This window comes from Camelina sativa, chromosome 7 (assembly GCF_000633955.1).
Source record: "Camelina sativa cultivar DH55 chromosome 7, Cs, whole genome shotgun sequence".
In the NCBI taxonomy this organism is placed as follows: Eukaryota; Viridiplantae; Streptophyta; class Magnoliopsida; order Brassicales; family Brassicaceae; genus Camelina; species Camelina sativa.
Genome location: NC_025691.1, coordinates 23,169,782 through 23,185,675, shown reverse-complemented (window position 1 = coordinate 23,185,675; position 15,894 = coordinate 23,169,782). Strand labels below are relative to the sequence as shown.

General features: G+C 36.4%; 2 protein-coding genes and 1 pseudogene across 2 annotated transcripts; 2 read left to right on the top strand and 1 right to left on the bottom strand.

The window, feature by feature from the left end:
- LOC104702121 lies at positions 219-2,676 on the bottom strand (annotated as a pseudogene).
- LOC104702120 (transcription termination factor MTERF15, mitochondrial-like) lies at positions 3,097-5,085 on the top strand. The gene has a single exon (XM_010417943.2). It carries the CDS (start codon positions 3,120-3,122, stop codon positions 4,464-4,466), a length of 1,347 nt encoding a protein of 448 aa, XP_010416245.1. The 5' UTR covers positions 3,097-3,119; the 3' UTR covers positions 4,467-5,085.
- On the top strand, positions 12,297-14,282 carry LOC104702119 (cytochrome P450 78A5-like). Its single transcript, XM_010417942.2, has 2 exons — positions 12,297-13,359; positions 13,448-14,282. The coding sequence occupies exons 1-2, from the start codon at positions 12,355-12,357 to the stop codon at positions 14,057-14,059; spliced, it is 1,617 nt and encodes a 538-aa protein (XP_010416244.1). The 5' UTR covers positions 12,297-12,354; the 3' UTR covers positions 14,060-14,282.

Here is a 15,894-nt window from a genome sequence, read left to right as displayed (position 1 = left end):
TGCATTAAACTCGTGACGAATATTATACTACATTGATCATTGCAATTGGTAAAAATTTGATACTACATTCGGAAAAATCTCACCAACTACAAAACCATAGATTAGTAGATTTAACACATGATCAATGACATAGTAAATTATATCCTTTGGTTCAGTTCTTTACTCTTAAGTTACTTTGGAGAGGTCATGGGTGCAAATAAGTTCAGCTGTTCTGATTTTGTATTTTTGGTTCTTTTACAACACACTCCAAAATTCTACCACTCAAAGCCGAAGTTTCCAAAATGTGCAGCCCAAACGATAAAAATAGTAATAATAAGCTCATTGTCACAAAGTTTAACATAACCAGTATAATGATCAGGTCAAATGAATCTTTTGCAGCAAGTCCAAGGTTTGATGGAGAAAGTAGCATAATCAATCACTAGCAGAATGGACCTTTCCTTAACCGTGCCCACGCCATGACTGCAACTACAGCTCCACCCAACTGACTCGAACTTGAGGAGACATTGTTCTGTTTCCCCTGCATTTTCCAAAAATGTTGATCTTGTTTTAGTAAGATGCATAGTCAAATTGTCTCAAAGCAAAATGTGGAATAGATTCTCTGATCATACACACACACACCTCAAGCATCGTTATCATGTCGACTCCTAAAAATAAGATTCCCTGAAGATTTGAAAAAGTGAGAGTTTTTAGATATGATTCAGAAGAGTTTCACTCATTCTGACGAGTATGTAGAGAGTCCTTACCGCCAATACAGGCACACGGATCACCAACCCAAAGTATGTAGTAAGTTTTGGGTAGATAAACATATCGAGAAGCGCGATGGCAAACACAGGTCCATCAGCACCCTGTACAAAAAAAATGGAAAGAGTTTGACAATCCAAAAGATGAACGTGTGTTCATGCTTTTACAAAATCATTTAACCGGATGAGTAAAAATAAACATACCTGATGCACAATGGGGACTTTTGCTTGATGTTTAGGGGCAACTCCTTTGCCCTGTATGAATTTATGATTGACCAAACCAATAACGATTAACGAAGGTAATGCATTTCGTCTAAACCACACAATTATTCCACGCAACACTTCAAATGAATTGGAAAAACTACTAATCTGTGGACCTAGCATGATTGGGAAAATGAGAAAACTATGCTTGTTGCTTTATACCTTGAGTGACCTAACAGAGAGAGCATGATTACTCAAGAAGAAAATAGAGCTACCAAGTGTTCCAGCAAAGTACAGCTTCAAAAGGTAGCGCGGCCCCAAGGTTTTTGCAATCTAAGAACAATGGGGTATAAAAAGTTTCAAAAGAACGAACTAAGGACGTTGCTTATACAGTCACATGAGCGAGATTAAGTGCAAGTAGCAAGTTGATAGGAAGCAAATGAAAGCATTTCTCATCTCATTTTCGAAAACAGAATATATATATATATAGAAACCTTTTTTCAATGGAAACAAGGAAAAAAGTCATACTCTGGTTCCGAAGTAGCAAAGTCCAATCATGTTCAAGAGGATTTGACTGGTTCCAACATTAGTGAACCCCGAAGTGAGCAGCGTGTGTATGCGTCCAGTAAATAAAATGTACTTTGATAACTGCCCAAATGCATATATCATGGTTAAAATCAAACTAAAGATCCACCAAATCCAAAGTTTAGCAGTAGTACTTGAGATTTATATTAAACAAAAAAAAAAGATATGAACTTTGAGGTCAGACCATAAAGTTTTTCATCACCCACTCTCTGTTCCTTGGCTGAAACCCGCCACATAGTAAATACAGCAGCATTAGCTATTATCAACCCGAAAACCACACCATTAGCTCCATTAAACCAAGACTTCCTGCCAGAGGAAAAATTCAAAAGTAAAAAAAAACCAATGAATTAAAGAAAGTGTTACTTCTTTTTATCTGGAGAACAATTTTATAAAGGATAAGGTCTAAACAGTGTCGAGGTGCTGCTAGATCTATAATCTATAAAGAGAAAAGCATCAAAAGAGCTTTGAGCTGCTCAAATCAAGAAGTACACGGAAATGGCAAAAAAAGCTAGAAAAGCATTAATTTCTCATCCTCTTTTCTTGAATCCTGACATTTCTTTTTTTCTTGGAAGAGCCAAAGCACAATTGACCAGAAAAAAGAAAAAAGAAGCTAAGGGATCAAGAAAGATGTGAAACATTGGTAGATAATTAACCACATAATCTCTGCATAACCCCTAAAATAAATCAAACCTGAGGGATCTTAAATACAGGGGAAAACAAAATTCGATTATTTTCCAGAAAGATTTAAACTTTACTTGGAAACAGCTTAAAACCACAAAGAGGGAGACGAAAAGAGACAATACCATCCACGCTTTTGAAACCCAGTAAAACCCTTTGACTCAAATCCAACACTAGGAAGCTCAGAACTGAAGAACCGAACTCTAGATCCCAAAACATTTCCCAATTTGTGCTTAAGATTGGTGTTTCCCAACGTACTGGCGAATGAACCATGAACTTTCTTTGGTCGGGGTAGAAGAGAAGGAACAAATCGGGTAGCCCAAGAAGAAGAAGAAGATGAAGAAGAAGAGAGACCAGAAGGAAGAAGATGACTCAAGAAACGGCGACTCTGGTTCGGCTGCTTCGTCACCAGTTTGGTTACCTGCGAAGAAGAGCCAACGAAGACGACCTTGCGAGAGAAAATCGCATACATTTTCCCCTATCTGTTAATTTTCAAATTTGTAGCAAATGGGCGCAAACGCATGAAACTTCTGATTTTTTATTAAATTGTCATGAAGTGTGTGTTTTGTTCAGTTTTTTTTTAGTGCAATAAAAAGTGATGCCACACTAGTACTACCAATAACCAGAAACAGAAACAACTTTCATTTGGAGGTAAAACAAAAGATTCCCTCCGGTTTAGGGAAATTGTAAATTTATAACATTGCTTGCAAATATTACTCATTAAACCAAACAATTAATCCCTCTCAAGAAAAGGGCAAAATCCTACTATAAAATAGTCGGAGCCTTTTTCAAAATAAGATAAAACTTTGAGGATACAAGTATAATTACAATAATCTTAATTTTGTACACAACATCTTCTTCCTCCTCCTTTTTTTGTCCCACTGAGAAGTAAGTGCCTTCAAAGCCGAATTAAAAATGGCTTCAAAGCTTAAAACTTTCATCAATCTCCGTGGCTACCCAATAACCCTATTCAACCAGAATCATCGATCACTATCTTCGCAAATTCTCGCGCCCATCAACCAATCGCAATACAGGAAACGAATCTTGCTCGCGAATCTCCTTCAGAGGTATGGCTTCCCTCCTTCTTCTCTCCAACACTTCCTCTCTAGAAACAATCACCTCTTGAATTCGGATCTAGCAGAAACCGAGACCTCTCTCGGTATCTTGTTATCGTTAAAACTCCCTCAGAAATCACTCGTTTCGTTGATCTGCGATTGCCCGAATGTCCTGCGATCAGAGTTCCTGAGGAAATGGAGAGTTCCTCTCTCGGACTGCGGTAAACACGGGTTCTCTTCTTCCGCGATTAAGAGCGTCCTTGAACATTGTAGTAGAATTGGGATTGGTCCAGATAAGTTTTATGACTGCGTAAGGGTTTTGAAAGGTTTAGGGTTTTGTGATAGTACTGTGAGTAGGATTTTAAGTTCATTCCCTGGTGTTCTATTAGTCAAAGAGGTTGAGATTCTCAGGAAGATTGAGTTTTTAGTTGGAATCGACATTGCTCGAGATAACATTGAGAGGTTCTTTCACGTTTTTCCTGAGGTTTTAGGGATTGGTACTGAGACTAGACTTAAGCCATTGCTTGATGAGTTTATGAAGATGGGGTTTAGTAAAGATGATGTAAAGAAAGAGATTGCTAGAGAACCGAGAGTTCTTGGTTTGGAGTTAGGAGAGCTTCCACGGTGTTTGGAATTGATCAACACATTGAAATGTCGAGAAGTGATCAGAGTTAGTATTCTCAGCGAAGGAGTATTCCGTGCTGGGATTGAAGTGAAACTCAGAGTTGATTGTTTATGCAAATACGGGTTGATTCGTAGAGACGCATTCAAGGTTGTGTGGAAAGAGCCGAGGGTGATCTTATATGAGATAGAGGAGATAGAGAAGATAGAGAAGAAGATTGAGTTTTTAACTAACCGAATGGGGTTTCATATCAATTGCTTAGCTGATGTACCAGAGTATCTAGGGGTTAATCTTCAGAAGCAGATCGTTCCACGGTACAATGTCATTGATTACTTGAAACTGAAAGGCGGGCTTGGTTGTGATATTGGATTGAAAGGTTTGATAAAACCAAGCATGAAGAGATTCTATAATTTATACGTGAAGCCATACCCAGAGTGCGAAAGAATCTTTGGCAAGAGAAAAGAGCATGTCCGAGTGAAGAGCCGACATCCCGCAGGGCTTTGGAAGCTTATGAAGCCGTCTAGCCATCTAACAACAAAGGAAGATGTGGTAAACATGAAGTCCTTTATAGGGTCACTTGCGTAGTATATTTGGTTATCTGCTTGGCAAAAAGGTTTAGCTCTTACCATTGAAAGCTGCCTCACTTTACTACAAGGTGCTCTGAATCGATATGAGTTTGAGGAAACTTACATGAGCTTTGGAATCAGATTTCATGGCTTGATTATTCAAAGGAAAATGCATACTCCTGACGGAAGTTACTGAATAAATTCACTCACTTCTTGTTCTGCATCTTGTGGAGGCAGAAGACATCTACCAAAGTGATAAGCACCAAAATGCATACAATCAATGAGGAGGCACGTGCAGATATAGACAACGAAGTAAAAAGACGAGAGGAGCGCAACAGATTGTAACAACCTTCTCATGTTCTCATGCTTATAGAAATTGTAGTCATCAGTTTGTTAGTGCTTGAATGGAAGTCCGGTACGGCTCCGTGTGACGACCCTAATCACGGGGTCACCAATGAATGTACTCCGACTTAACTGCGGCATGATTCAGGTGTGTGAAGACTGTGATGAGTTAAGTAAAAATGTAAAAGGTTTTGATTGAATCACACTCTGGAGCTGCGATTGTGATGCGGCAAGGTTTCATTTAATATGTAATTTACAATTTTACCTTTATTTAAGAAAAAAAATTGGAAAAAAGCTTAAAAATATTTTATCTATTTTTTATTTGGACAAATAATATTTTATCTTTTTTTATTAGAAAAATAATACCTTATTTAATTAATCAATGTTGATGAATGCCTCAACTTCTAAATGTTGTAAGTTTTATACCTAACACGTGTATTATTACTTGAGAATTACAATTTTGACCTTATAAACAAAGTTTAATAGTATATTAATATATTTATTTTAGATAAAAGTTATAAAACAGGAAAAAAAAAAAAAAAAAAAAAAAAAANGTCGTCTTCTTCGTCGTGCTTCTTCTCTAAGAACCTGCTGTGTAGATTTGTGTTCATTTTCTTCACCAAAACCAAAAATTCTAATTAGATTTCATAATAATTCTCCATGGGTTTGTTTTCTCTTTCAATTTGAAGAGGAAAGACACATTCGGAAACTGAAATTTCAGATCTAACAAGTAGACATAAAACAGAAGATAAATATATATGATTGTAGGTATATAGCGATTTGCCCAATTTGAGTTTGGTTTTGTTGTATGGGTATGCCCAATTTTTCCAAAGCTTAAATCTTTGTTAATGTTATTGTCGGTGGTTCTTAATGGAAACAAATCATGAAAATAAAAATTTCTGGGTTTTTGTTTCAGCTTGTGACGGTGATAATTCTGGCAACCTGCGAGTTAAAGTCATGCCTCTTCACCTTCACCATCATCAAAGAATCGTGACCAGAGGAGAAAACGTGTATAAGACCTAGCTATCGTCCTCGTAAGCTACCATCGCCGAGTCAGCACTTCCGATGTGGTCTCCACCGAGTCAAACATTTTTTTTCCTTTTTTATTTTTTCTATTTTATTTAAAACAGAATATTATTTTTAAGGTCAAAACTGTAAGTCTCAAATAATAATACATGTGTTAGGTATAAAACTTACAACATTTAGAAGATGAGGTATTAATCAACATTGATTAATTAAATGAGGTATTATTTTTCTAACCAAAAATGATGGAGTATTATTTGTCCAAATAAAAAATAGATGAGGTATTTTTAAGCTTTTTTCTCAGAAGAAATTAGAAAAATTACTCTACATTGTTTTCACACTCTAAAGGGATGGTATTGGATTCTGATTTATAAAGATTTTTAAAAAATTCAACAAAATCATTAAAAATGAATAAGTGAAAGATTGTTAAAGATTGCTAGATAGTTTTGTTGATTAGTTTTCTAAAATCTTGTAAAATGCTTCCAACAATCTCTGTATATATGTAATATTTTTCATGACTTTATTTTGTAACGAAAATGTTTAAAATCATGAACCAATAACATAATAATTGAATTCATTAACAATCATATATTCTTTTGTTTTAATTGAATAACACACAACTTTTAATGACTTTATAAAAGTCTAAATCTAATAACCCAAATTTGTTAAGATTTTAAATGATTTTTTACAAATCACAAACCTTTTTTTTTTTGGTAAGGGAGAGGAGGTAAACTACCTCCTACACTTTATTAAGAAACGAAAAACAATTACAACCGAACATTACGAGCAACTGAGGTCCCGTTCATGTTCTCCAAAAGCATCAAATGGACCGCATCCGGCCATTCTTCTAACAAGTGAAAACCAAGTGGCAAAGTGAACGCATAGTTAGCTAAACCATCAGCAAAACGATTAGCCTCTCTATACACATGAGTAACCCGGACTAACCAGTCCTTTGTAATAAAGCCATGGCACAACCGTATCAGGAAAGCCAGAGGGTGAGACTCGTTCACCCCGGCTCGAAGAAGACTCACCACCAGCTCAGAATCAACCTCCAACACCACACGCCTCCATCCACGCTCCCAAGCTACCACTAAACCATAATAGACGCCCCACAATTCCGCCAAAGGAGCAGAGCATACCCCAATATTCAAAGCGAAACCGCCCAGCCATTGGCCACTCCCATCCCGGATAACACCCCCCACCGTAGCCCGACCTGGGTTACCCCAGGACGCTATGCAAATCACAAACCAATAACACTGAACTTTAACAGAGTTTAACAAAATTTTGATCTAATAACAACAGATTTTACCTAACATTTAAAGTCTTTAAAACTCTATTCAAATCTCAAACCAATAACCCCCACTAAAACATTGTTTTCTAAAATCATCATCGTCGGATCTTAAACACCATCCGGCTATTTTTTCAGCCACCACTGCCTGCTGTCACCATTATCTTCTCCTTCATCGGCGCCTCTTCATTACTGTTGTCGTGTTTTTGATGCGTTCATGGTCTAATGGGTAAGTTTACTTTTCTCACCAATTTGTTAATTCGAGTTTTAAGGGACTTTTGATCATAAAATTGTAGTAATTGACATTCATTAACAGTTCTTATTAGTCTATAAAACTCTACATAAGAAGTGGTGATGGATTTATTAGATTTTGATTAAATAAGTAAAACTTGATATATATTGCATACCATCTGTTCGACGAAATGTGTAAATGAACTTTTCTTTTACATGGAGTTTTCAACATGATAAGTTGGTATTTCTTTTTGATGTTGGGTATTGGTTTCAGAGTAGTATGTATCTTAAGATGTTAAATTGTGATTCTAGATGAGATTTTCAACATGATCATTTGGTGGGTTTTCTACTGTTTTTGAAAAGGTTGAGGATTGATCTTGTTGATTATAAGAAAGTACTTGAGCAAAAAAATTATGGAAACCCTTTTGCTTATACATCTCTTCTAGTATCATGTTTGAGAACTTTTTCCCACATGTTTAAGATTATATGTTTGTTAACGTTTGGTAAATGTTTGATACTTTTGATTTGGGTTTTAGGATCAAGAGTCAAGACCATGGCCAAAGCGACGAATATCTAAACAATCTAATGATGAGTCTACTATGGAGGTTTGTTAGTTGCATTATTTCTTCTTATGTTGAGGTTTGCTTAACTTATGAATTTGTTACTTTTACTTTTTTAAGTTAATCAGATTTTGGTAACCGTTTTTTTATTTACATGTAAAATATTTTTTTGAATTTTAAAATCTCATTTTGATGTAAATACAATTTTTTCATAATTATATTAAATATCATATATTATAATTTTGTTTTTAGAATGGATGTTGGTTTACATATATCATTAATAGATATATATATATATATATATATATATATATATATATCTAATTCAACAAATGTGTATATATTATTATTACTCATATATTTTCAATTAAATTAATGTAAAAGAAAACTGAAAATACAAAACATTATAACTAAGGTTAATTTGGTAATTTTATTTTCTAATCACACTCAAGTCGTATCTAAATCGCATTGTCATTCAAGAATATGATATAACCACATCGCACCCGAGTCGGATTTCCATTCACAGTTTTACCTAATCGCATCGCTCCTAAATCACATCACACCCGCAATTGAATCGCAATCGCACCTGAAACGTACTACCATTCGAGGTCTTAGTAGTCATCCAGTTTGTGATCATTATGCATTGTATTGTGAGTGTAATGGTGACGCATGTGTCATCTGAAAGAGGATTGATGTTTTTGGTGACATGCTAGAAAGCTCCATAGAAGATGACGTTTCTACGATGTATCAATTGGGTTAAGAAATAGAGATTGACAGTTCCATTATTGGTTCCATTCTTAACACAAACCTATTGCCTTCATCTCCATTTCGCTGAATGACGAATTTTCTGACCAATTGTAAATTTGTAGTGCCTTGGTTCTCAAAAGTTGTAAGCTGTTCTATACTATTAGCTATGTTATGTTACTTATTATCAGTGATCCAGTTGTAGTATATGTTCTCAATTGTAATGATACTACTAGTACTACTGTACTAGTTATGTATGTTGTAAATCGGTAATGACTTGGTTCTTAAAAGTTGAGAGCTGTTTCAAATGTAATTATACTACTAGCTGGCCCCCTGTTTTAAAAATCCCCGCCTAGCACCGATTACGCCCCGTAAAATCGCTAGGCTCACCCTCTCCGCCTCGATTAATGACTAATCCCCGCCTAGCATCGATTATCCGATTATACCGTCTAATCTGATTAATTCCCGATTAATTTTGTATATACTGATTATTTTTGGAGCCAAATATAAATCAAATATATATATATATATATATATATATATATTTTATTTAAATATTTAAATTAAGAGTTTATGATGTTTTACAATAACTAATGTACAAACTTTTAACTTTTTTTTTTAAATTACGTTTTTATGTGTTTATCGTAGTTTTAAAGACAATACTATAACTTTATATTTTTTTTGATATTTTTTTTTCACATAAATATATTTAGTACTATATATTTTTAATTTACTATTAATTTAATAAAATAACTCTAAAACTAGTCCCCGATTAATCCCCGTTTAATCTCCGATTTTCTCGCTAGGCGCTAGGCCCACCCCGACCGCCCGACTAGCGCCTAACGATTTCTAAAACAGGGGATGGACCTATCAGTGATCCAATTTAGTAAATTCTATAAAATTTTAAAAAATCAATTCTGAGCCAGACTTGTAAAAATCAATCCTTCAGGATTTTGAAAATAAAAATAATCTTTTTTTAAATGTACTTAATTCATGTTTTGGAAAAAAAAATTGTTTCACACAAAAAAAAAAAGAATGCTTTTTCTGCAATTTCTTTTGTTAGCTATTGATGATGAAATAGAAACTTCAAGAGAAACAATTGAATACTAATATTAGTTTAGAATTTTAGAAAATTGTAAATCATACAAAATAATGCATTTATAATTAACATTTAATATTTTTTGTTGGATTAGTTAGAAGTATATAATTAAGCATCATATCAGTAGAAGAGCTAAATTAGCAATAAACGACCTTGTTAGAGAACAATTAAATACAATTATATATATTAATGCTACGTGTGGTTGCTAAAAAAAAAAAAAAAAAAGAGTAGATAATGTGGACTAATGATACTGAAGCCGAGCAAAGGTGCGACAGTTGGTCAAAGAACATCTTTGACTTGGTCAACGTATCTAAAACAACGGTTTTCTGTTAGTATTAAATTTTTAAAGGACTCCACAAGACTTGTGACTTGTGAGCGGTGTGTGAGTGTGACATTTGCTTTCTCCTTAAGCATATTATCACAAAGCCAGCTTTAATTGTCTCTACAGTTAAGACAACCTATGACCTTACCCACACACACACATATACGGATCGGATATACATACATACATGGGAGCGTTCTTCAAGTTTTGCATGGCATATGTGTCACATTACTCTCTGTGTGTGTGGTATCAATGTTGAAGGGAGACAATTTTGTGGTTATCGAGGTCAGATGCTATGTTTGGTCGATACCCTGCATCACCCATGGCCACCATATTACTATGTTTCGTGACGTAATTGATGATTATGTATATATCAATATTTATCATCCAAACAAGCTAATATATGTGAATAATATGATTCAATTAAGCCTATAATAAATGTTTAATTAGTGGCCAGTATTTTGATTCAATAACCCTTAGCTATGCAATTCATCAGATTAACACCATCGATAAAACATACTTAAATGTAAAAACGGAAATAGTAGACTAGTAGTTTTTAACTATGATAAACCATCCAATATTTCATATGGATCCACACCATACCCTGACTGAAGCCGGACTGTATGGTATCAGAGGCTAGAATAATCTCATCAATAATTAGTTGATTATTAGCTCATCAACGTCTAAACTGATTTTTATATTCCTATAAGGCTATAAAGATACAATATTACACAACCCTTACTCAAAATGAACGATATAACGGACCTAAGAAAATATATAACATTTTTATCCTGTAATTGTCCAACCCAAATACAAATTAGTCCAAGGACCGATCTCCATCCCCCGGTTTTACAAGTTAGTATTAAAATATACAATAAGTTTGCATGGAAGGACCGACACTGTCGACTCATGTGCGTTTTTAAGAGACAATGAGGAAACAGTGACTTTTTTGTTGGGTCAAAGGGAAGCAAATCCATCTTGTTGGTTAACGATTTCATTCATTATTAATTTCGGTGGATTCCCCAATGGAATATCTAGGTTGAAATAACGTCCATATGTTCATATTTATGGGTCTTTAATTAACTCTATATGCTAGTATTATTCAACAATTTTACATAGTATACACGCGGCATCTAATTAGTGAGCTATATATGGCTAAGTTACATTTTTTCATAGATTTATGAGATGGTCGGAACTCTGAACTCGGAACACACCGACATATATATGATACTACTATGTACATCAAGACATGAAAATAGTTTTAGATTTATAGCCTGTTCACCTATAGTTTTCACTTTTTTTTCCAAGTCCAACTGGTAGCCAACCCTATATAACTCATTCACATTGCAGTCAAAACCTCTTTATAAAATTTAACCGACCACATGACATTACAAAACTATCAATTATCATATATAAGCTTCCTACAAATTATTTTTTAGTTTATGTTTATAGACATTTTCCTTTTTCACCATGTCATGGGAAACCGACTTTCAATACGCAAAAGAAAATGTTTTTCTACAAATTCGCGCGACATATAGTTTTATGAAGTATTTTCTTACATGCTTAATCAATAAGAAAAGATTTATCATTATTAGTTCTTGAAAACATTGGATAACCAATTCAATGTAGGTTAGTGGTTTGTGCTAATCGATCATTGATAAGTAACTTAAAATTCGCGTAAAATATACTGTTAAAAATCAAAAACTGAAAAGATATTTTGATATTTCATCCGACATAGTTATTGGTATCTGTAAGATTTTATCGACTGGCAGCAGGTAGGAATTAGTACAAACAATAAAGAATATTAAATTATGAAAGAATCATCAAAGTATCTATTTGTAATAAACTTGACGAAAATTACTATGTTCTAACCATTGTTGTCGAGTATTCTAATGAAAAAAATATAGGTACACTTATAAAATAAAAAATATGTAGGTACAATAATGGCTCAAATTTGCATGACAAGTCGAAACATCAAACATGTATAAACCATGCAACGAAAGGGCAACAACCCCATCAATTTCAAATGAACGAAATAAGCGGTGCAAGTTGTATTCTTTCCAAAGAGTCTTAAGTCTTAACCATGGTTAGTTAAAGTATATGCCTGACTGGAACTTTACTGAATAAAATATAATTATTAACCGATCTAGAATAAAAATACAAGCATTAATCGATCTAACCCTAGTTTATATTCGACCATTATAAAAGAAACAGTCTCACTCTACCGTATCATCATCAAAAAGTTTCTTCTCTTTGACTCACTAGCTTAAGCAAAACCCTAATTTCTTCTTCAAGAAAATGGCTATTGATACGTTCCTTTCCTTCGTTTCTCGATCTGGACCTTCTCCATTTCTGAGTCTCGAGCTTTTTCTCAGCATTTTTCTCTTCATCTCCCTTTTCGTTTTCTGGTTGACTCCAGGTGGCTTTGCTTGGGCACTCTACAAAGCTCGTTTCCATACCCGACCTGACTCCAAAATTGGTCAGGCCGCTATTCCTGGCCCGTCTGGTCTCTCCATCATTGGCCTCCTCTTGGCTTTCATCAACAATGCATTGACACACATAATCCTCGCTGATATTGCTGACACTTGCAAAGCAAAAGCTCTCATGGCGTTTTCTGTCGGGTCGACCCGGTTTGTGATAACCAGCGAACCGGAGACGGCCAAAGAGCTTCTGAATAGCTCTGCTTTCGCAGACCGACCCGTGAAAGAGTCTGCTTACGAGCTTCTCTTTTATAGAGCCATGGGGTTTGCTCCCTTCGGTGATTACTGGAGAGAACTGAGGAGAATCTCTTCTACCCATCTCTTTAGCCCCAAGAGGATCTCCGGCTTTGGCCAATCCCGCCAAAAAATTGGACAAAACATGGTTAAAGAGATCAAGAACGCAATGGAAACTTATGGAGAAGTGCAGATAAAAAAGATTCTGCATTTTGGATCACTCAACAACGTGATGTCTAGCGTTTTCGGTAAAACATACAACTTCAACGACGGTATTGTCTACTCCAAAGAGAGCAATGAGTTGGAGCATTTGGTGTCCGAAGGCTATGAGCTTCTCGGAATCTTCAACTGGAGTGATCATTTCCCTGGAATGAGATGGTTGGATTTACAAGGCGTGAGGAGAAGATGCCGTAGTTTGGTCTGTAAAGTGAATGTTTTCGTTGGTAAGATAATCAACGAACACAAATCAAAGAGGTCTCTTCGTGATAATCAAGAAGAGAGCACTTATGATGATGACTTTGTGGATGTCTTACTTGGCATGCACGGCAACAGCAAACTTTCTGACTCCGATATGATCGCCGTTCTTTGGGTATGACTACGAGTACGTATATACATATACATCTTTCGTTAAGGAGTAATTAACATAATCTAAACGTTAACTTTGTTTTTTGGTATAGGAAATGATTTTTAGAGGAACAGACACGGTAGCGATTCTATTGGAATGGATCCTTGCGAGGATGGTTCTTCACCCTGACATTCAAGCCAAGGCGCAGGCCGAGATAGATGCTATCATAGGTGACTCGGGACGTCAAGTCTCAGACTCAGACCTGTCCAAGCTTCCATACCTTCGTTCCATTGTCAAGGAAACCCTAAGGATGCACCCACCAGGTCCTCTCCTCTCATGGGCTCGTCTATCCATCCACGACACTCAGATCGGGACCCACTTTATTCCCGCTGGAACCACGGCAATGGTCAACATGTGGGCTATAACCCACGATGAAAAGGTCTGGCCGAAAGCTCATGAGTATAAACCAGAGAGGTTTCTTGGTGTGAAAGAAAGTGATAACTTCCCCATCATGGGGTCAGATCTGCGGCTTGCGCCCTTCGGTGCTGGACGTAGGGTCTGTCCCGGCAAGTCGATGGGTTTAGCCACCGTGGAGCTATGGCTAGCTCAGCTGCTAGGAAGATTTAAGTGGGTCTCATATGGGGAAGTGGATTTGAGCGAGACTTTGAAGCTCTCTTTGGAGATGAAGAATACTCTCGTGTGCAAGGCATTCCCTAGGGTCTAAATAGGGTTTCATAGACTATCAAAAAATTATGCAACTTTCTTTCTCTCTCTGGGTTTGTGTGATTTCCCATGTGAGATGTCTTTAATTAGTGACTTTCTTTTGTTGTCACCACATCGAAATAATTAGTCATGAAAGTTAAAACTTGTACCGGATCTTATTATATAAAAGTCAAATTAAGAAAATTCCATTTCTGAAATATGTTAGTTAATCAAGAATCGATACAATAAAAGTGCAACGTGTTGCTTTCCTTTTCTGACACATCAGTCTCAGTATTAAACCTGGTGTTGACACTTCATAAAAAATCAACAACCTATCAAATTAAAATAATTAATACAGATCAGCTTTTTTTTTTCCTTATGTGGACAAAACAAATCAAAAGAGTTTTGTTTAATCAATTGGTAGATTTATTTTTTTCGTCGCCGTGATACCAATCTTCTTCAATGCATTTAATCAAATTATTTTATTTCACTAAAGTGTCTTCTCGTTACGATCCAATCAAATCCTAATCCATTGGAGCGTGGTGGTTACCGAGGTGATCGTGGTGATGGTCGTGGCAGAGACGGCAGAGGTCGTGGCGATGGTGGTGGTGGAGGTCGTGGTTACGGCGGAGGAGGAGGAGACCGTGGTCGCGGTTATGGTGGCGGAGATCGTGGTCGTGGTCGCGGCATAGAGCAAGACGGCAGAAATCGTGGTCAAGGTCATGGTGAGAAACAGGATTTCAGATGCCAGGGTCAATGGGGACCTCCGTCTGGTCACAGTGGTCTTGGGACTCAGTTTCAGCAACCTCGACCACAGGCGGCTCCTTAGCCGCCGCAGGCTCAAGTGACACAAGTAAGTCATGCTGGAGGCGCCGGTAGGGGAGCTTTGTGTCGTAAGCCACAGGTTTCTCCAGCTTCGGCTTCTCCGTCCACCTCCGTCGTGGTTTCTGAACCCGTTTCTGGTATGTTCTCAATTTATTCATAGCTTCAATTTTGGGAATTGAGATTGGGGAAAATTTCATAAAACAATTATAATAAATGATTGCAACTTAATTATGAATCATCAGACATATTTATGTGATTTTTTTGTTTAAGCTAAGAGTTGTTTGTATATTAATTTGACAGTTGCTGAAGTAATGAATCCAAGACCAACTGTACAAGTTGCGTCTACTACTGATAGGAAAGAACCTATGAAGCGACCTGATAGAGGCGGTGTTGTGGTTGTGCGGCGTGTTGATCTATTTGTCAATCATTTTAGAGTCAACTTCAATCCGGATAGTGTCATAAGACATTATGATGTTGAAATCAAAGGAGATAATCCTACTAAGAAGATATCAAGGTTTGAACTAGCTATAGTCAGGGACAAGGTGTTCACCGAAAATCCCTAAGAGTTTCCCTTTGCTATGACTACTTATGATGGTCAGAACATTTTCAGCGCGGCTGAACTGCCTACGTGATCATTCAAGGCGGAGTTCCCGAGAACTGAAGAGATGAGAGGTAGTAGCTATACATTTACCATGAAGCAGGTGAATAAGCTGAAGCTACGTGACTTGAAAGAGTACATGACAGGGAGTACGTCTTTGAATCCGCGTGATGTATTGCAAGGGATGGATGTTGTGATGAAAGAGCATCCTTCGAAGTGTATGATCACTGTTGGTAAAAGCTTTTTTACTTGTGAGACTGAGCCTGATGAAGACTTTCACTTCGGGATTGCAGCTACAAGAGGGTATCGTCATACTCTGAAGCCCACGGCACAAGGTTTATCATTGAGCTTGGACTACTCCGTGTTGGCGTTTCACAAAGCAATGTTAGTTATCGAGTACTTGAAGTTGTACTTTAACTGGTCTGATATGCGTT